At 42.1% G+C, this 22441-nt stretch overlaps 1 protein-coding gene across 1 annotated transcript; it reads right to left on the reverse strand.

Moving 5' to 3' along the window:
• Positions 1–5397: 5397 nt before the first annotated feature.
• Positions 5398–16923, reverse strand: LOC130578873 (bile acid receptor-like). The gene is made up of 11 exons (XM_057375253.1): positions 16640–16923; positions 12245–12370; positions 10734–11090; positions 9989–10129; positions 9264–9403; positions 9069–9173; positions 8878–8977; positions 7643–7771; positions 7264–7383; positions 6041–6154; positions 5398–5887 (listed from the first exon to the last, which is right to left on the reverse strand). Exons 2-11 carry the CDS (start codon positions 12333–12335, stop codon positions 5658–5660), a joined length of 1527 nt encoding a protein of 508 aa, XP_057231236.1. The 5' UTR covers positions 12336–12370; positions 16640–16923; the 3' UTR covers positions 5398–5657.
• Between the last annotated feature and the right edge of the window lie 5518 nt (positions 16924–22441).

Raw genomic sequence — 22441 nt, forward strand, 5'->3', positions numbered from 1 at the left:
AGATGCTGGCACAGGTTGCCCAAAGGAGCTGTGGCTGCCCTGTCCCTGGAATTGTTCCAGGAGCAACCTTGGCTAGTGGAAGGTGTCCCTGCCCATGGCAGTGAGTGGGATGGGATGGGCTTCAAGGTTCCTTCCAACCCAAACCATTCTGGGATTCTCTAAGTCTGCGCAGTGCCTATGTAGAAACAAATCTGAAATCAAACCAATGGCTCTGCAGCCGTTGCTGTTACCTGCTCAAGAAAAACACACTCAGAAACTGTCTGGCCTGGAACCTACTCAGCCAATATGGAAGTAACAAGCAATTCACTCCATACAAATTGATAGGAAAAAACTTTTACTGAGCCAGTCCTTGCAGCACAATGAGAAGCAAAATTTTGAATCAACACCAATGAAACAGATGACCCCAAGTGGGGGGAAATACTCACTTTTGGGAGAGCAAGAGTGAGAAGGGATCAACAAAGCCACTATTCTCTGTCAGCCTCTCCTTGAGCTCCCTGCCTGCAGCTCYGGGAACACRTGCCCKCCCAGGTAATCACCTAACTCCCATTTGGAATTTGATCTGATATATCTCCTATGCAGGTCAGCCACATTCCTGATTTACATAGCCATAAGAAATATGAAAAAGTAAGTTTGAGGTGGTAAATGTGGTCACTTTGAGCTGTTGGAGGAGTGATCCAGTCAGTCCCAACTGATGTTTAGCTAATTCCTGAATAATAGTGTCTCCTTTTCCTGTGGTTTTGGATTGTGCACAGGTCTGTGTCCTGGGCTAATTTTACAAGGTTTTTTTTGATAATGTAACAGAGGTTTTGTTCTATTAAGACTAGCCAAATGTTTTCTGTTTTCATGGAATCTTTAATTCAGGGTGAATTTCTACCATATATTTTCTCAGGAATGAAATATAATTTAATYATATTTAAACCTCTTTCTGGCTTAGGGGCATGAGCAGAGTATTAATTGTACTCTCTGTAACATCTGTCCATCTCACTTAGCAACAGGAGTGTAACACYCACTTTGCTACTACTCCAGTACGTTACTTAGCTCTATATTTTTCTGACATATTTGAAATACAAAGAGTCATGTTCTCTCAGTATACACTACACAACCCACACATAGATAATGTATATGTATATATATATATATACATATACTATATGTACACATACACACTACATATACGTGTATGGGCTTGATTGTTTAAAGCTTGAATCACAGAAAAGAGTGTTTGTTCTTGGGAAGTACAAAGAGTATTTCAAAGGAAACAAAGAACCTGAAGGGAAAAGAACAAATTCATAAAACTAAAACCTGGAGAGGACAAAATGCTCTCAAAGTAAGAATTAAAAAACAGCATTCTTAAAACAAATATATCACATGTGACCCTTGTACAGCTAATTGTTTCCTCTAAAGAATTCACAGCTTTAGGCAGCTGRAGCTGGATTTTTGTGCACTGGAGACCTCCACAGTTGGATTTAAAGTGTCTCAGCACACCCTACAAGAACATAGGCAGAGAACAGGTCAGAGTGTGAGAACACACAGTCTTTGCTGCCTTAAAGTGCCAGTTTCTCTGAGTTGAGAAAAATGGGTGTAAGGAGGGGGTATTGAGATTAAAAATATAAATTGCTTTAACAAGATTTAGGAAAATGTCTGCAAACATCAGTAGCAAGTTATAACAGTGCTTGAAAGTCATAATGAAGGTGAAAAAGAGAGTGAAACAATAAGAACTAGTGCAATAAGGAAAATCAATGTAAATAACTGTTACAAGTGAGAAAATGCAGAAAACTTTTACAGGAAGCTGAAGAGTAGGAAATAAACTTTTGCCARGCCAGAGGCCAATAATAAAGTCAGGGAACATTACAAGATGAAGACAAGCTGTTGATGCAGARTTAGTGCAAAGGCTTCAGCAAGAACTTATGCATTTGAAAATACAGTGACTGAACAAACACACACAGATTTGCAACAAAAATTATTAAATAAATCATATAAGRAAAAAATATTTTAAACTCAACATGATTAGCTAGCTAATGCTCATTTCAACAAGTCTGGAATACTGAGATTTCAAAACATCTTTTAAAAGTGTTAATATTATGGCAATATTTAAGGAGAGAGTGTTGACCCAGGTAACTCCACCAGCCAGGTAAAATAACAGAAAATTGATACAGGATTTAAGTAATAAAGAATTAATGGATGAAAACATAATTACTGATGTTACATAAAATAGGTCATGCCACACAAACCCAATTTCATTGTTTGCAGTGATTACAAATTTGGTTACTAAGGCAATTGCACAGATACAAAGTCTTTAGTTCCATCTGTCCAGAGCCCCCCTGTCGGGAAGGTTTAGAGCTGTTAGGCAGAGCCCAATGTGGTGGTTGCTGAATGCTGGGAATTATCAACCCCTGGAGCAGRCAGAATAATCTCAGCAGTGCCTTTATTCACTGCAATGATTTTACCCAGCCTCTGAACACACTGCAGTGCACTACAGAAATACCTGACCAGGTATTAAGAATGAAAATTCATTTATCTGGAAGGGCARTACATTAGTCTGAGTGGAGCTTGGGACTAATGTGACTGCTGCTTATCAGTTCAGCCCCATGCTGATATGGKCACACAGCCTCTTGGCTGCTGCCTTTCCCTTGCTGGCACCATTATCCTACCCATCTAAAGAGCATCAGGGTGGTGTTCACATATCTTCAGTAATTTACATAAACTATCAAGCTGGTAAGAAACCTCCTGGGCTGTCCTTCTGGCTATRACCATGGAGCTCATTCACCACTGACCTCTCTGAACACCTGATGGGAGTGAGATCCCATGAGCTCCAGCGAGCAGCAAGAAAAAAGACAGTGACAAAATTCAGCAACACAATCTGTAAGTGCCTGAGGCTTCTTCCATACAGTTCCCTAAAATCCATCATCCATAGTCTGATGCTTATGGATCCATTTCTTTGGTTGCCCTCTTGCTGACCTGCAGAAACTCAGTGATAGAAATTTTAATGTGCTTTTATAGCYCAGCTTTGCAGCCCTGTTGTGGAACAGCCAGTTACACTGTTRATTATTTATCTTTAACCTTTCTGTTAACTACACCAATCCATTCCCTGACATCAGTGATTTTACACTTTCATTAAATGAAAGATGGTGTGCTGATATTCTACAGGAAGTGTTTCAAGTGATATCGGTAAATAAAATTTAGTCATTCTAAAATCTTGGGTTAATTCCCCAGGCGTGTCTGTCATGGGCTACCGAAATTCAGAAGTTCATATGTAACAGTAATTTAATAGGATTCTCTGTCACTGAATAACATCTAAAATAAAAGTAGGAACAATGAGAAGTTATCAGACATTATTCCCACTCACTCTGCCCCTGGTAGTGGTACAACATAATGAAAACTTTGTGATCTCATGAGCAGGTTACTCACAGAGCAGGGCCTCTCTTATTTCCATGAAATACAGAACTGTAGATAGTAAAAACATGTCCACACTTGCAAACAACTGAGAATTGGAAGGTCTGCTGATGAAAAACAGACAAAACCAATCAGATTCTGAAAGATGAGTATTCTGGTAGAGAAATTATTTCCAATCCCATCCTATTGCAGCCTTCCACTGATAAAAGGAAATAAGATCCTGATATGCTGCCATAGAAACAAGTGTTTTTGCCAGATTTTGCATTTAAACAGCCTGTGGCTGCTGAATTTTCAAAACTAATCTGCCTATTGCCAGTCTCTGTAACAGCCAGAAACACAGCYCTCCTCTCTGAAATTTATAGATTCACAGTCTCCTCTCCTCTTTCTTTCCTAGGATTAGCTGCAGCATTTCCTATCAACCACAGATTAAAACAGCAAATCTCTTTGTTGCATATCATATGCCAGCAATCTCCATTTATGGTCTGAAAATACTTCATAATCCTATTTGCTGTTTGGCTCASACGATAGAGCCCTTTGGATTTGGTTTCATTTCTTTGGAAAGTGCTAGATATTTCTGTYAGTCCGAGATACACAATCACTGTGCTGAGGGCAAAGTTAAACAAAAAATGGAACAACAAACCATCACTACCAGCAGCAGCAGCAAAGACAATCCAGAAGCCTTCTGCAATATAATCAAGGATAAATGAAGATACCCAAGTAGGTGTTTTGTAGTTTGCTTTACAGGCTGTGGCCAAAGTGGAAGGTTTTGATGACAAGAACTCATTAACTGCTGCCTGTCTGTGCACAGGTGMATGGTAAAGGATTCARGAAGCAAAATKATTTCTTTAAAGTCCAGTAGTTGATATTTATTTTTATCTTTACTCCCATGGGTAGTTCTAATGACATCTGATTATTTTTAGCATCAAAATGCCTTTTTACAAGTTTTCCAAGTCACAGAAAATAGCATAAATAACGCAACTCATCTCCTGTCAGAATATCACATTTGAATCTAAACATATTCCATAAGGAACCTCAACATGAAAAAAATAACTTGTTGAATTCACACAACTCAGTGTGGTGACAGAACATTTTCACTGCACATCTGGTCTGGTGTAAGCAGGACTTCAAAGCCAGTACAAGCATCCAAGTGGGGCACTGCTCACTGCTGAGTTACCCATGTCAAACTTGGATTTATCATCGGTGATGCGCAGTTACAACACAGAGCAGATGATCGAGAAGATCTATCAGTCTTGATAGAAACAGTAAAAGTCTTCGAAATTGAAGTGGAAGATGTTCCCCCCAGCACCAATCTTGGCAGTCTGCAGAGAAATCAGTTCAGCCAATTTCACACATACACAGAACATGGAATGGCTTGGGTTGGAAGAGACYTTGAAGCTCATACAGTTCCACCTCCTTGCCGTGGGCAGGGACACCTTYCACTATCCCAGCTTGCTCCAAGTCGGGTCCAACCTGGTTTTGGACACTTCCCRGGACGGGGCAGGATGTGTGTGCTCGGGTCGGGACTCTGCCCGGGGGCTCCCAGCAGTGTCCCCGTGTCCCTGGACGGGCTGTCCCCCCGCCCGYTCGCAGCTCAGCCCGGGGGCGGTGGTGACACCATTTACCTGACACAGCCCCGCGGCCCGAGCGCTCACCGCGGTTTGGCCGCGGGCCCTGCCGGACCTCAGGCGCGGCAGAGCAGTTTAAACAGGTTTTCTTCTTCCATGGGCCCGCASAAAAGTGGTGACACCGACACCCGGCACCGGGACTGGCAGCGGCACCAACARAGGTACCGACACCGTCACTGATACCAGCAGCGACAACCGGCACCGACACACATCGACACCACCAATTTCTTTTTATAAATTGTGCTCGGTGCTGACGCCGGCACCGACAGTGGCACCGACACTGACACCGGCACCGACAGTGGTACTGACAGTGACATCGACGCCACCACCGATACCGTCACCGACATCGGCACCGGCACCGGCACCGGCACCGACATCGACACCACCAATTTCTTTTTAGAAATCGGGCTCCATGCTGACGCCGGCACCGAGAGTGGCACCGACACTGACACGAGCACCGACACTGACACCGGCACCGACACTGACACCGGCACCGACAGTGGTACCGACGGTGACATCGCCGCCACCACCGGCACCGGCACCTCACGGCGGCCGCTGAGGGTGAGCGAAAAGGGCGGGAAGCGACGGCGCGCACCCGAGGCGGGAAATGGGCGCGCGGGCCGGCGGCGATGGCGCCGCCTAGTGGAGGTCCCACAGGTCCCGCAGCGGCGCCGCCAGGCGCGGGTGCCGCGCGCGCAGCGCCCCCGCGTGGAAGTGGCGGAGCGAGCGCAGCTCCGTGAGGCGCCCGAGCAGCCGCGCGAAGCGCTGAGGGTCCCGCGGGTGCTGCAGCTTCGAGTGCTTGTACAGGATCCCCAGCAGCGGCTCCTGCAGCTCCTCCACATGGCGCTTGTCCCTCAGCAGCGGGCGGTCTGCGGGAGAGCGGCGGAGCGGAGAGAGCGGTGGGCGGGGGGGGCTCCGGGCGCCGCGGCCCCTCAGAGTCCGATCGGCGCCGCCGCCCCTGAAGGGGTAAGTGGGAGCTCCCCCGGGGCGAGTGACAGCTCGGTGTCACCTTGCCAACCTACCTGAAAAGAACACGGTTGTAGCTACGAGCAGAGCGTATTCGGTCTCGGTCACTTTGAGTTCCCCCATGGTTCTGTAGAAGTAGAACAGCGCAGTGATGAACTCYTCGGTTATGCCTTGAAAATAGAAGAAAAACCAACATGTTTTGTTTAAGGAAAAAAAGTCAAACATGCAGGATAATGAGCATGTTATTTCAGTACAGAAATCGTTGCAAATCATCTTTGCCTGAAGGGTGGTAAGTGACCCTCACTGGATCCCCTTGGATGAGTGTCCAGTTCCGGGCTCCCCAGGACAAGGGACATGGAGCGCCTGGAGCAGGTCCAGCAGAGGCTGTGGAAGTCATGAGAGGGCTGGAGATCTCTCTGGTGAGGAAATGGTGAATGGGTGGACTCTGAGGTCTTCTCCAGGCTAAGTGATTCCACCAGTCTGTGGAAGACTGAGGGAGCCGGGGCTGTTCAGCCTCGAGAGGAGCTGCTGAGAGGGGCCCTTATCCCTGTCTGTCCCTGTCCCTGTCTGTCCCTATCCCTGTCTGTCCCTGTGTGCAGGGAGGGCTCCAAGCAGGGCCCATGGGGGCTCTGCTCTGTGGATCCCAGCAATGGCACACGAGGAACAGGCAGGAACAGATTAACAGCAAATTCCACCTGAACATGAGGGAGGATACAGAACAATTGCCCAGAGAACGTGTGCACTCCTCCTCACTGGGGATATTCCAGAACCRTCTGAACCATTCCTGTGCCATGTGCTCTGGGATGACCTTGCTGGACCAGGTGACCCATTGTGGTCCCTTCCAACCTCACCCATTCCGTGATTCTGTGATTCAGTGAATCTTTTAAAGTTTGGGGATGTTCTATCGCGCAAAACAGTTAACAAACTTTGTGAATACAATGTTAATTTCTAAAATGATGACAGAAGCTGTACTGCAGTTGTACAGTGGGGCTTTGGAGATATATATATATATATATATGGATGGATTTATATATAAAACTCAAGGCTTTATCCTAGAATATAAGCAAAAATGAACACCACTACTTCCTGCCATGAAGATGTAATGCCAGCATGTACCAGAGCAGCTCAAGGGAGAGGGAAAGGAGAAGAAAAGGGAGAGGAGAGGAAGAGAATAGGAAAGGAGCTGGAGTAGTGACCACAGGGACAGTGTTGCTCAGTGTGATTAAGAACAGGACATTGCAAAATATTTACAGGATTTGAATTCTGAGGCTTCTGTTACCTGTGGTAGTGGTRGAAGTTGGACTCTCTTCATTATGACACATTTCCATGGAATAAATGTTACTTTTATCAAGGTTTTGAATGTGACAACATGTCCCATGATCAGAAAGTCTTACATGACCTGGAACAAGGTAGATGACAGTTCCCAGTAAAGCTTAAAGTGACGTTAAATATTTCTCTGTATCATAGCTGAAAAAGTGTGAATTTTTCCTAGATACATGCAGGTATCAAATTTGTTTTTGGCATCTGGCACCAAGTTCTTTGGTTGCATTGTTGTTGATACCTTGTACTAAACTTGACAAAATGCATAATCTGTAATTAATACAGCTGATATTATCCACCCACCCCACAATGGTGTCAGTCAGTTATGTCCAACGTACTTTCACTGGTTGATGGCTGACACTCGCTCATTCTCTGGTTGTAAATTTGGGCTGATCTCAAGAACATCGCCTCCACTGTGGACCCTTTCAGMAGAGCAATCTGGTCCTCACTGGCTAAACTCTCAAACCCTGCAGAGAAAGGTGCATATTCAGAATCAAGGAAGGCTGGGCTGCCTTTAAGCCCCCAACATGAGGTGAAAAAATGATTTTTTTTTTTTAATAAATGCCTTTACTGGAAAGGAGGAGCCATAGTTAAATGATGTATGTGCCGAAAACTTGGGATCTTTCTTGTTGGTTTGCAGATTGGACAATTAAAAAAGAGCAGGGGGAAAGGGAGGAGGCAGTTTTTAGTGTTAAAAGATTCACAAGAATATACAAGTAAACATTTGGRGACTAAGCAAGATGTTATCAAAAGCTTCTTCCTAATATCTGATAAATATCATGTGGCCTAACACCTGATAAATTTGCTACATTGCTTAGTGAGTCTGGATATTCCCCTTATTCATTGTTACATAATTTTGTTTTTAGAAATTGTGTTCCTCTTTTGACAAGCTCATTGTCTACACTCATAATTCAAGAGCAAAGAAACTTAAGTGATTTTTTCTTAACTCTGATCAAAGCAGGATGTATAACACAAGAAAACAGACAGCTCACTCCTTCCTTCAGCTATGTCCCATAGTGGTGCTAAATCATATCAAATACCTGGTGACTGACCTTTGTCAGTGAGTTTTACAAAGAAAAAATTATCACCTTCCCTTGTCAAATGTTAYTTTGTCAACTTTACACTGAAATGCAGTGAGTTTAATTGCATGTTCCCTTGTTCTTTATGAAAGGAAAATATGAATAAGAACACCTGGTTAGTCCCTTCTGGGCTGCCTTTTCCTTTGAAGGAACATCTGCTTTTTTCTTTGATTGTTATAATAAATTGCAAACTCAACTGGACTTCAGARAATGTGATGGAATAATAATTCCCTCAAGGCAGTATTTTGACGTCCACGTCCTTGTAGAAAATGTCTACTCCATGTCAGAAATGGAGAAGAAATCTAATCATAGCAAGGTTTTGAAGTGAAAAGTTTTGAAATGAAARCTTTTAGGTTGTCCTCATGACAAGTAAATGGCAAGCTAGAAGTAAAAATAATCAGTTGAAAGCCTTTTCTGAAAACCTGTATTTTCCTYGGGTTCATGCCACCAGTATGGTTTGGTTCCTCTAATATTCCCCAAAGGAAGAAACTCACCTGGAAGTCTTTTTGTGAAATCCACTAACACTTGGACRTGCACAACAGCTGTCTCAGAGAGACGGAGAAAACTCTCCTCAGGACTTGCAGTTTCTTGTAGCTGCATGAGAGAGYGTTTGGACATTGGATATAGCCAATAATAGAGAAGAATAGTAACTTAGCAATGGATGCTGGGTGTGCTGGATACCTACAAACTTCTTGGCTTCCTCAAGGGGAATTGTGTATTTTTGRTGTGCTGCTACAATGTGGTCAAGGAGCTGATGTTCCCCTGGAGTGAGTTCCATCTTCTCTGGGATCTGTTAAAAAAAATAAACCAATCAAGTGACAATGACATGGGGTAAGAATAAATGTTAAAAAGAGATATTTTAAATAGAAAAATATCCCACTTTTCCAGATCTTGTTGTAGATGATACTTGCTTACTATTCAGTCCCTCATCTTCCAGCTTTATGTTACAAAGGAAACTGCTCTTCTCCTTGAAATTCTTCCTGAGTCGCTTCGACTTGCACTGGACTTCAGTCAGCAAACCTGYGAGGTGTGGAAGCGGCCATCAATGTGTGTGTTTTCAATTAATTGCAGTTTGAAATCATCGCTTTTATTAGAGATAACTCCAGTGTTGCATCACATAAGCTGTCACCTATAAGGAATTACATTTCCTAGAGAATGTGGCCATGTGTGACTTATCAGGTGAGCTGGTGTTCAGTAGCCACCAAAGGCCTGAGGGTCTGCAGTCATCTTYGTACTTGTGGCTCTGTGACACAGGATTTTTCAACAAAGACCTCATGACAATTTTATTTATTTTTTTCCCCAAATTCTAAAGCTCTTCTGCTCGCTCACTGCTGTCCTGACAAGGCTCAGGATATTTAGGTTCCCTTGTTAGTAATTTCTTTTTTTTCTTGTAATACCTTTGAACAACAATTATCTTAAGGTGAGGAGAGACTTCTCAAACATTGCTGGCTTTTGCACATGAAGATGCTTCAGATGCTACAATCTCCAAAGTTAATTTTCCTACAGCCAAATGAAGTTTAGATCAGGATCACAGGAAGGGATTGACTTTTGAAAAGGTTTTATCAGAGTTGATTAGTAAAGAATCCAGCATGAAGGAGCACTTACATTCTGCCAGCATTCCCACAGCTTTGCACTTCTTGAGGCGACACTCCTGGCACTTCCTCCTCATGTACATGTCCATCTCACAGTGCCCCCCGCTCTTGCAGCGGTACACGGCGTTCTTGGTGATGCTGCGCCGGAAAAACCCTGGGAACAAGGACCAGGTTATGGCTGAAGGGATCTGAGGAGCTTTAGCTCAGAATTATTTGAAACTGTCTTTCGGGTTTATTTGGTGGGGTTTTGTAAATGGAAACCCAGCACCCTCTGGAAAGGTTCTTCCCCTGAGATCCCTCTCAACCCTCCCCTAACATGGCTCCAGCCCTTCTCTTGGGTCCTGTCCYTGATCCCAGAGAGCAGAGATTGGTGCCTGTCCCTCATGAGACAGTTCCCATATAAACAAGTTAAAATATAATTAGCAAGTAATTGCTACTTGTTTTTATTCAATTTCAATAGTAAGTAAAATTGATTACACTGAAGTAAATCTCTAATAAATGTTCATGAGAAAACCAGCACCTGCTTACACTGACACTATTCCAGCGAGTCATCGATGCAGGTGTTGGAAGTGCTCATCTTAAATATAGACTGTGAAATAATTTCTTTAAAAAAACAGTATACAAATGTGACTCTGGAGTAAAGGTGTTAGATAAGGAAAAAATTAAAAGCCTCTGTGCAAAAACCAGCTCAAAACCYAAATCTGTTGGCCCCAGTCCCAGCTGTGGAGGGTTGTGCTGAGGCCCTGCTCCGTGCTCACCTTTGCAGCCCTCGCAGGTCAGYGCGTTGTAGTGGTACCCCGAGGCTTTGTCCCCACACACCACACACAGCTCCTCCTGCCCCTTCAGCCTCACCGAGTGGTTCAACCTGGGCCTCTTTAACCCCTGGTACCCCCCATCCTCCACGTGGGGAGCCAGGAAGGGGCCCTTGCTGAGCTCGCAGCTGCTGCCGACGCAGGGCCCGTCGCTGTACGGGGGCTCCAGGCTGTAGGAACCGTACGGGGACGGAGCAGGCTGGGACTGCAGAGMTGGAACTGGGACTGCTGAGTACTGGCAGTAAGGGGCAGCCTGGAAATCTGGGTCCTGCAGCTGGTAGTTGATGTGCTCTGGTAAAACATCTGAGATGGGGGAAATAAAAAGGGGAATAAAAGCCTGGAGAACAACTTGATGACAACCGCTCCAAAYATTAAAAATATTTTATAGAACTAGTAACATAAATATTAGAGGCACACGTTTTCAGAGGGGCAGTCTGACACATTCTATTTAAATGTTATACCTATAATGTTCTTAAGTAAAATCTTAAATGTAGCAAAAATGGCTCAGTAATGGTTTGAGCAATGTCATGTGGGCACYGCTGGATTAGTGTTAGTATAGATAATTGAGTATCACTTGCCAGCTGATGGTACAGCAGCCTTTAAATCTTTCCCTTAAATGTTGTTTTTACTAGTTCTCCCCACTACAGTCAAATATCTTCCCTAAGTTAATTCTTAATGAATTAAGCATTTGTTACTTGATTAAGCATTTGTTATTTGATACATAACTCAGACATCATTTTGAAAATGCTGCACTGAGAAAAATTGTATAGAAATTATAGAGTGGTAAATATAACTGTAACAGGAGTCTTAAAGTTGAACATCAAAAGAGTAAAAAGCAGAGACTTGTTTTATTAAGTATTTTCCCACACATGTATCTTTATGRAATTTTAGTTTACTAAAATGTAGGTACAGATTAACAAAGAGAGTCTYTTCCTGTCTTTCTGTCTGTTGAGTTTTAATTGTATCCAGCCTCCCTTAAATGCACACAGCTATACCAAAGAAAGYCTGTGCAATGTGCATCATGTTTCATTCTTCCTTTGGGATTATTAAAATCTCTATAAAAACAGATTGGAAAGATTTTTTAAAACAGTTTGGAGATTTTTTCCTTTTAGTGGGCTTTGAGTCCTCCTTTAGTCTTCCAGAATCAAATTAGTTATTTCAATTATAGTTACCTAAGATATAGAATAGGCATTAGTTATTTATAATGTATCTGGAATATTGTAATAAAACTTTCTCCATGCAACTCAAAGGGAGACGGCACTGGGAATGTTTMTGTGGAATGCTCAGTCAGAATAATCACATTGTGCACACACGAAAAGATTTTAATACACTTTCAGTGCAAGCTTGGTAAAAAGTTTCAAGTGCTTTAAAGATAAAATAAAATTAAGGAAAAAATATAAATTCCCACTGGTGTTCCTTTCCCCACATTTCCAGAGTAAAAAACTTGCTTTACTCACCGTAGTACTGGATGGGCTCGGGAAGGCCGTACCCRTCGGGGACGGTGACAAACGTGTTGGCCATGTTCTGCTCCCAGCTGCACTGCTTCATCCACTCTGCTGGGGGATCAGCCTTTAAACAGCAACCTGGACAAAGGGGAAAGGAAGAGAAACATCCCATGGGAAAGAATTGCTGGGAAGGTTTAGAGACAGAGCTAAAACCAGAAAACTCCAGAATATGGGACGGTTTTTGGACAATAAGAAAATCAGATGTCTCTGCAAATGTCTTACWTAGTGCCTTCTGTGAGGTTACAAAATATTTGAGTGTCCTAATATTACAGRTTCAGGGTGAAATCCTTTCCTAACTTTCCAAGTTATAGTTAGAAATGCTTTGCTTTGAGTTTTATGCAAAACCTTACGGGAGAATCGGCCTAATCATGGTAAATTCTCTAGTACAGGAAGATTAAAAGGAGCTTTGCAGCATAGAAGAAACTTGTTTTGGGCATGAGTTAGAGAGTTTGCTCTGGTGTGGATGTGGGGCTGTCCTGTTTGTAGACAAAGATGGGCTTTCAATGAGTTTATTTTATTTTCTTTATATGCAGATTTGAAGAAAAATAACATCAAAAGCCCATGGAATATCTGTTCTTCCCCATGTAAGTACTTATTTATGCAGTAAAAATCAGCTTTGCGTTGCTTAAGCACTGCCTGAATCACATTTAAGAGCCTGTGTTCCTTTAGCAGTGTAAAGTATACRATGAAGACCTAAATATTGATTTCCTATAAGATGTGTTGCCTCTAAAGAGCTTTCCACTGTCCCTTGGCTATTGAAGGGRCCCGGGCTCCTGTCTGGATTCACTGACATTCCCAATAAAAATATGACAGAGTGAAATTCAAAACTTACCTCATTTTATCATAATTTGAATTATAATTTCAAATCTAGAGGGAGGTTCTGAAAGTGTGCTCTAAAAACTCTTAAAAAGTTTTAGGAAAAAAGAAATCTGTGGCATGGATTTGGGTTTATTTACATGCTGCAAACTTCTGGTATTGCTGAGAATTGAGAGTAACAGAGTAGCCATTAGAARAGTAAGTGGGAATATCTTCCTTTCCCCCTTGTCCCTCTCTCTGCATGTCTGGGATGTGGCACAGGTTAAACCTTTGCTGAGCCTGATGCCCACTGAGCAAGGGCTGTAAGAGACAATTTGCCCATGAACAACTCACAGGCTTTCCCTGAGCAGACAAAGGAKAGAAAAGATGGAAAAGGCATGGAAGTATTTGGAAAATACAGCAAATCCAACTCCTACTCTACAACAGGATTCTCTGCAGAATTTCCAACAAGCTGGGTTTAAATATCCTCCCTGAAGGGCTCACGTGATGGGTTTGTGCTATACCTGCACCTTACTGGGACAATGAGTGGACCATTCCAGGGAATCTGAAGTCCTAATTGGAAAAAACACACATCCCTTCCCCCAAACTGGACAGAGCTTTGGGGCTGACCACTTTCGCTTCGTGTTGTCAGCAGAAGGTGAAAGGATGCAGTGAGGCTGGAATGCTGGGGRTTTGTTATCTCTGCTAGTAAATATTTGTTGGAGAGCAAAATGAGTCACTGAATCATGAGGTCTTATCAGTTAGATCAATTTGGCCTGGACAAAGTCTACATTTTTTCCCAAAAATGTGTGTTTGCTGAAGAAATGTGTTTCTGAATTCCAGTGGTTTCTTTAAATGAAAGTCATAATTGAATAGTAGATTAAAAAAAAAAAATACACTGATCCAGATTAATAAAATCAGTGAGTATAAAGTACCAGATGTAASGTGGCTGATTGCTTAAATGTTAAAAATATTTGAAGCAGATTTTCCTTAGGCAGTTTCCTCGCTGTAGGTGTTGTATGAGAAAGAATTTAGCCCTTCTTACTGATTTTTATGGCCAAAAACAGTGACCAGTTGCAACCACAAAATTTCCAGCTTGGACTGAGACTTTGCAAAACTTAAATTAAGAGGATGTTAGAACARTAGTAAATCCATTGATTATTTGAGGAATGCCCTACTGTCTTAGAATGAGACTTATGCGTGAACATTAAGAGTTTCATTTTCTGACATTCGAGAATTTAGTGTTGACAAGATAATTCTTCTGAGAAAACAAAACATCGAGCTTTGTTAAGCAAAAAAGCAAAAAAGAAAAGGAAAGAACAGAATAAGAGATTAAGATATATGAGGAAGTAACTTCATTTCCTAGGCCRGGCAAGTTTTGATTATTTATGAGCKACGGTGAGAGTCGTGTGTTCCAAGCTTTGCTTCACCCTGGTGAGTGAGGCAGCAGCAGGGAGGCCTCCTYCAAACTGCAGCAATCCCTGGGATTCCTTGATCCTTGTGCTGCTCTCCCCAAGGCTCTGTAGCCATCCCAAACCCCTCACACCTGCTGGGACTGAGCCATGACCTGTGGGACATTCCCACCCCATACAGATGCTCTTTAACCCTTTGCCAGGCAGGGAATTCTGCACGTGAAGCTGCTGGCAGAACACACCAGACATTCCCAGGTGTAATGTCCAAAACAACAACTGGGACAAAGTTGAAATAAGAGTGGAGCAACAGGTTCAGATGTTTGGGGCAGCTGCAGCTGTGCCGTTCCCAAAACAAAATGTTTTGTGCCCATTTATCTCTTTTCCATGTATTCCCAATATAACCACACATTTGTGCATGAGTGCTTTAAAAGAAAGCAAAAAATTAAATACATTCCCAGAGATGATGCATGAAGGTCTTTAGACCAAAAAGTGGGAATAACTGAGTACAAAAGATGATTTTTTTAATTACTTATTTTGTAGAATCCCAAACAGCAACACACATAGGGCGGGAGTCTTCAGTCCTCTGTCAGGCTGAACTAACAGAAAATGCCATCTGCSTAAAGYACACRYTGTTCCTGCTTTTCCTTCTTTTACTGGGCATTTGSACAWGTGAAATCCTGACCAGGTGGGGCAATGGTGTTCTCTGGAAGGGATGACCTACACCCAAATGGTTTAAGCATGTTTGAAAATGTTGGGCTTTTACAGGCTTGGTTTTGTCAGTTCTCATCTTCTGAATTACAAACATTCACTATAAATCAGAATTTGATGATTCAAGGGGTTGATTATCATCTAATGCAGAAATTTAGTTCTTAGTCCCAACTGAAAAATTTRACAATTTATCAAAAATGGAATCCCCTAAGGAAGAAAAAAAAAGCCATTGATTGATAAAAGTGAAGTAGAACCMTAAATARAATRTACCCATTCAGACTAGAATCTGAAYTGTACATCTATTTATTGCTATTTATGTTGAAAAATGTGGGGTTTATCATTTTTATTGCTATAAAACCCCATATCRTAAAACAACATATCATCAACTTATCAAATTTATTGAGATACAAAACATCCTTCATGGGGCAGAGGCACAGGGAGCCCTTTCAGAGGTCGGTACTGACAGTGCTTTAGCTGCTATCRTAAATATTTTGACAATTGAGTCATGGGGAAATTTCTTGTTTACAGGSAATTTTAGGAACTCAAGCTGAAGGTCTTCACCGTCTATGTAGCACACCTTGGGGCACATTAGTGGTCACGTAGTGGAACTCAGAGCACGTTTCAGGCTCGAGTTTAATTGCTGTACTTTGCTTGCTGCTAGAAGGCAAAGCTTATTTTTTTTAATTTGGGAAAATTTGAACCAAAAACTGAAAAAAAAAAAAGTACCTGAGCATAATCAGCGCCAAATAGGTGCGATACCAGCTGATCTATTCAATTTCACTCAAGCAATTCAGTAATCACTGCTTAATTAAAGAATGATTTTGAAGGGGAAATCATAGGATCACTTGATTGATCCTGTATGCAGCTTATKTGCATTATTAAGGGTTTTTCAGTTCCTCCTGGTTTTAATGTGCCAAGAAGCTTCCCAAAGCTGCTCTTTGAAGAAATTCCACTTTTCTTCTTAATAAATGTGTTCCTTTCTGGTCATATAATAACCATAATATCAGCTGACTTATTTAACCAGTAGACTGTGCTGTAATTATCTTGAAATTTTCCTTTGGAATTGTTACTCCATGAATAATTATTTCAAAGGCATAATTTTTATRCATTGTAAAATTAGAGGTTGGAGGTTGTTTGAAACTCACAGTTTTCCAGGTACTTTTGGGAAGGGAAGCAAATAATAGAATTGAAAAGTTGTTTTCCTTCACTCTGTGTGTCAAATGAAGTACTGTTGGAACAAATCCTTGGCAGTAGAATACTAAATTGAAAAGTGCCTGTTTTCTGTTTYCATTTAGTCAGATGTTTAAAAATACATAAAAAAGGAGGTAAAGAAGCAAAAAGCCCAGTGAATATTTCACATAGCAAATTGATGTATGGCTTGAGCACCGATTTATAATCGCAGAGCATGCAGAGAAGGAAATGAAATACTCACGGTGGCTGCAGGGAGCTGCTCTGTCCCGGCGCAGAGTCCGTGGGGCTGCAGCGCTGATGCAGCTCTGCTCCAGCTGGAGCAAGCAGGCCTTTCCCTATTTATCAGTTTGTGTGCACAGCCCCGGCTCCAGACACTCGGCAGAGCAACACTACGGCTCCGAGACACGAACTTCCCACACAGCTCCTCTGGGGTCGGAGCAAGGGCAGCTGCGAGCCCACATAAATCAAATCACAACTGGGTCATCAGGGACAGAGGCCATGGGGACCCTCACGTCACTGCTTCCCAGAGTCCTCCCTGGCMCAGGACAAATATTCTGCTTTCTTGCTACAATTCAAATTCTCCCATTTGGATGGCTTCACGTAGACATTGTCAGGGTGGTGGTGGAAAATGTTCCATTCCCAAGCAGGGAAAATATTGCAGTGGTATTATTTGGAGGTTTTTACATGAAATAATAATTTAATTTGGAAAGGCTGGATTAGGCCAGGACCTCCAAACACCAAACATTTACCTTGTGCCCCCTGTTCTGATCCAGACATTCCTTGCTGATGCAGCACACACCAGGCTCACATTAAGTCCATTGGCAACTTCAGTGAACTTCAGTTCATATTCTTGTTAATTCAGCAAAATTTCATTCTTAAAACCCCAAGTATTTCCATTCTTGACATCCTCTAACAAATTAATATTTCAGTTTGATGTTTTCATTATTTCCTAGGTAGGAGATGTGACCTATTGGATAGGGAATTTTCCTGTTAGGTATCATGCTGTTCCAGTGCTCCCAGCAGGTTGCAGATCTCCTCACTCCAGGAGGAACTCACCTGCCTTGTGTGTAAGAACAGCTCTCCATTCACCTCAGGAAAAACTGGTTCTGTTGGATACTGCCTGGAATTAAATGGCAAAAGAAAAAAATCAAAATTCCTGTTGGACATCTTACAGAGAAGTCACTTAAAATAACCTTTGGGACAGAAGGTTTTCATGGACACACAGCAAACTGACATCACCCTTCAACGGAGGGACACACTGATATTCCATGGGCTCCAGAGAAGAGCAGCCCTAAGGCTGCTTATTCCCATGGGCCATGGCACCTTTTAGGAATCTGTCCATGGCTGAGTCTTTGAAGAGCAAACAGCACTGACTGACAGATGGTACTTTAGCTTATTATGGGKTTTTTTACGTTTTCAGATGTCCTGCATTGATTGTGTGTGGTGATCACTGGAAYGCAGAGATAATGCAGTAGAGACAAAGACAATGATCTTGTAAGCTGAGTTATGGTCAGCACTTGCTTTTCTGGTAAAAGCAGTCTCATACAGAAACTTGTGAAGTTGTCAAAAAACTTTTATAGTAAAACGGAAGGGTTTACAATTGATAAAACAAATATTTTTTCACAGTAGTAACTCTTTCACAATATCCCCTTACTTTTTAATCTATCCTTTCTCATGAAAGTTGGAAAAACAAGCAGAAGTTTGTGAAATATTGTGGTTARCTTTCAAATGCTACTGACTTTTATTTTTAGCATTTTTTCTGATAGAAGCCACCTTACTGATAAGCTGTTCAAATCATCTRTGGGACATGGGTATTTAGAGCTTGTTTATTCCAGGGAATTTATGCATGAAGCCCAGGTTTTTTAAAGGTATCAAATGCCCATTCTGCTCAGTTTATAAAGCCTTGTGAATTCAGGGTAAATTCAGTATCTAAAATCAGTATATAAATAAGTATATAAAACTTAGTTGTAGTAGAAATGAACTGCAATAATTAAGTGTTAGCCCATGGTTAATTACTCTAACTCTCATGCTGCAGTAATAAAGCTGTTTTGCATAATCATGCAGTGATTCATACCAGATGACTGGCTAAATACATATATTTATGTAAATACAGATATTTACATTATTTTAACAAATCACTGCTTCTATTCAAATTAGGAATTTTGCTCCTATTCAAAGCTTAGCATGAAAAAAATGGGAGACTTGAGGGCATGCTTGAGTCACCTAAAATACTGTTGCACAAAAGAGGAAAATAAACTCTTTTCCATGCTTGTAAATAATCAAAAMCCAGAAAGGTTATTTAGGAGTAAGGGAGATTTAAATTACAAACTAGAGAAAGCAATTACTGTGGTAAAAATAGCCCTGGAGTGAGTTCCTTGTACAATCTTCTCCACTGGCTGTTTTGAAGATCAGCCTGGGCAAGCAGATAGAACTTAGGAATTGTTTTCTCTGAGTTATTTTGGTTTGTAAACGAGGACTTTTTGTAAAATACTTTTAAGCTCTCTTCCAGCTCTGTTCTCTGCTATTTTTCTACACAAACATCAATTTTGTCAAGCACTGATGAAGTCTCTRAGCAGTAACATGCCCAGAGCCACTTGAGTGACAAAGGAAATAATCCCAGGCTCCAAGGTTGCTTTACCAGTGGTAAGTAAACAAAGTGTCACTCACAGATAYGGCCTGAAAATAGGAGCTGAATGAGTTCATGCCATGAGCCAACATCCAGAAGTGGCACTGAAGTGGGGAATAAGGGACACACKTGTTTTCAATAGAAAACCAGCAGAGCTGGTGACAGCAGCCTGACCTGGACACTGCTGCAGCTCTGCCACCAGGGCAAACTGGAGCTCTGGGCAGTCACAGCTCCGTGGAGATTGGGCAGCTGGCTCCAAGGCTTTGATGGGTGAGGGAGCTGGAGATGAAGGAAGAGCTTCCCTGGATCTGTACCTGCTGGGAGAATCCATTTTCAAGCTCAGCACAATTTTTTGTCCATCTGGACTGGAGATTTCAGATCTTTGGGACTGGTTTGGTACCCGAACAGTTAAAGGAAATTGTATGTACTCCAGCTGGATCTTCTCTGCATAAATGACCCGTTTGGCTTGATCTGGTATTGGATTGTTTACGTAACTTCAGTAATTAACCACTATCAGCCTCATTAATGAAACATAAACCACCTCTTCTGCTCATTTATAAAGCATTTGTCAAACAAAACTCAAACAAAGGGCAGAATCTCAGCAAAGTAACGGCCCTCCAAGAGCTACTGAGCCCTGACTGCAAGGCACAGCAGTCACTGTGTTGTTGTTTTTCARTAGAACTGAAACAGAAGCGATGGCATTGTCTATTGCTCTTGGCTAACTTTTCCCCAAGCCATCTGAGATCTGTCACATGAGGGCAAGGATGCCTGGACAACTATTTTGGCCATTTCAGTRCAAAATACTGATGTTCCAGCTCATTACTGTAAATCATTAAATGATGAAAGCAAGAGTCAAATATTAAACGATTGGAAGCCCTCAGAAAACTAATTGCTAATTACAGTAATTGTTGTTCTATGTGACTTAAAGGTTATATTGAAATATAGWTTATTTCATTACAGGATTAAATCTCTCCTGTTGGTAAACCATTCTGAGCAATATAAAAGAAAGCTGAGTATCAACAATAGAGATCATGTATTATGCTCYAACTTAATCTTCACCTATTTTTGTGCCAGAGGAAAAAAATTGTTTAGAGGCATAAAATGCACTGATAGRCACATCCATGCCAAACATTTTGCTTTCTGAGAACACGGATTTCCAATTTGTTAAGGAACTCTTGAAAAAACTGCAAGTTTTCTGTTCCCCCTCTCTTCTGGAATTTTTATGAATCTTCCAAAAGTGCATCAGTGCTGGCATTGTCAGGATGTTCTGCATGGGCATGGATGGACCTCAATCCTGGGTGAGAACCAGCACAAARCCTCATTTTGCCTGTTGTGTTACCCTGCACAGTGAACAGCTCCCACTTAACACTGCAGAGAAGTGTTCATTASTGTGAGATAATAGAAATATTCTTTGTTTTGCATCAAATGTTTCMGACAAATCCTCATGGTCAAATCGGACGAGAAATAACTCGGAAGATGGAAGTTCTTGGTAAGTTCTTAAATGCTTTCATGTGTTTAAATGATGACATATCAGACCAGAGAGGAAAAACAATTTTGATCTTTGTAAGACTGACTTTTTTAATCATGAAGTTGTTGGATAGTTTCACATTCTGTTTTCTTACAAGCTTGTAAGGCTAATCTTGAAGAACCCTTGRTTTATGTCGGATTTCAATGCAAGAACCAAACTGCTTTAAACTCTCCTGAAAATCTCAGAACAGCTCACGAAGTGTTGCTGTTTTTTTCTGTTCATTCTCTTAAGCTTCATCTRCAGTGCCTGAAGGCAGAGTAGGTACAATAAGCCCATCCATTCAACACTCACGAAGTTCCTGGGTACCCTGACACCTCCTCCTTTCAGTACCCCCTGCCAAATCTGTTTCCCCTTGGCTGGAAGAACAAGACTTGTTGATAAAGAGCTCCAGCAAGGCACAATGTGGAAGAAAGCAAACCTATCAATTAAGCTTGATTATAATCTCAAGAGTTGATAATTCACAGAGAATACTTATAAGCACTGGAGTGACTGTGATTTGTAGGTACAGCAAAGGGAAGCCAAGTCCTGGACCTGATTTCCATAAAGCAGAAGATCTTGTCACTCTGTATTAAGCATTACAAAATAATTACTGTGGAATCCCTTGCTCAGCATTTTATCAGCAGTGGTCTTGCTGCTGAGAAACYGAACTAACTGGATGTATCCATTTATCAATGATAATGCTTTTCCTTTTTTCCAGCCTGGATTCCATCTTGAGGACATTTGTTTTAATTGCAGAAGGAATATTAGACTCATAAATGTGAGTGCAGTTGGTAACTCCTCAAGATTTATCAAAGCAGGATAATTGGGATGAATAAGACTGAGTTTCTTGGTAATATCTTTTGTCACAGGACAACTCTGCTTTATGCCACGTTAATCTACCTTGAAGTATGGGCTGGGAAGTGCAAGAGGAGGACTCAGCTGGGCTCTTGGTCCGTGAGTCTCTGTGCTACGTTTTTGTTGAGGGCAATATTAGGGAAATTGTGGAAATAGCTGGTGGTTGTGTTAACACCATTATTTGATTTAAAAGCAGTCAGAAAATGTGTGGTGTGAGAGTGGGTTGGTTTGCTTTCTGAACAGCTGTAGCTGCTGAAATAGTTGGRTCTTGAAGGAAGGACTTGTCATGGAAATGAGAAATGTCACATTCCACTTTTAAAAAGCTGGCACCTGCTGCATCACTGTGGGAGACTTGTGCTTTCAGAGGCTTAGCCACAATGTTTCTAACTGTGCTAAACACACTTACAATTGACATGATTTTACTGAAACCCCAAGAAGTATCMTAGCAATCTGCCCTTTGTTCCTTTCCCTACTTCCAACATCTAGATGTCACTCAGTCTATCACAGAGGTTGCCATTTGATATTGGTCTGTTCATAGAATCCCAGAATGGTTTGGGTGGGAAGTGACCTTAAATTCTATCTTGTTCCACACCCTGCCATGGGCAGGGACACCTTCCACTATCCCAGGTTGCTCCAAGCCCCGTCCAACCTGGCCTTGGACACTTCCAGGGATGGGGCAGCCACAGCTGCTCTGGGCACCCTGTGCCAGGGYTTCCCCAMCCTCACAAGGAACAATYTTTTCCATAAATAAAACCTAAATTTCCACTCTTTCAGCTTGAGCCCATCCCCCTTGTCCTGTCACGCCAGCTCCTTATGAAGAGCYCCTCTCTGGCTTCCTTGTCAGCCCCTTCAGACCCTGGAAGGTGCTGTGAGATCTCCAYACAACTTTCTSTTCTCCAGGCTGAGCAGCCCTRACCCCCCAGCCTGTCACTGTAGAGAAGGTGCTTCAGTCCCCTGAGCAACTTCATTTGCTTTTATTCCATCCAGATTTCTTCTCTTTGTGATTTCCTACTGTGAGCAAGAACCTCCTCAGTCATACCCAGAACTTTTATGGA

Source organism: Malurus melanocephalus, unplaced genomic scaffold, assembly GCF_030028575.1.
Source record: "Malurus melanocephalus ecotype Western Australia unplaced genomic scaffold, MMel_1.1 scaffold_243, whole genome shotgun sequence".
Lineage (NCBI taxonomy): Eukaryota > Metazoa > Chordata > Aves > Passeriformes > Maluridae > Malurus > Malurus melanocephalus.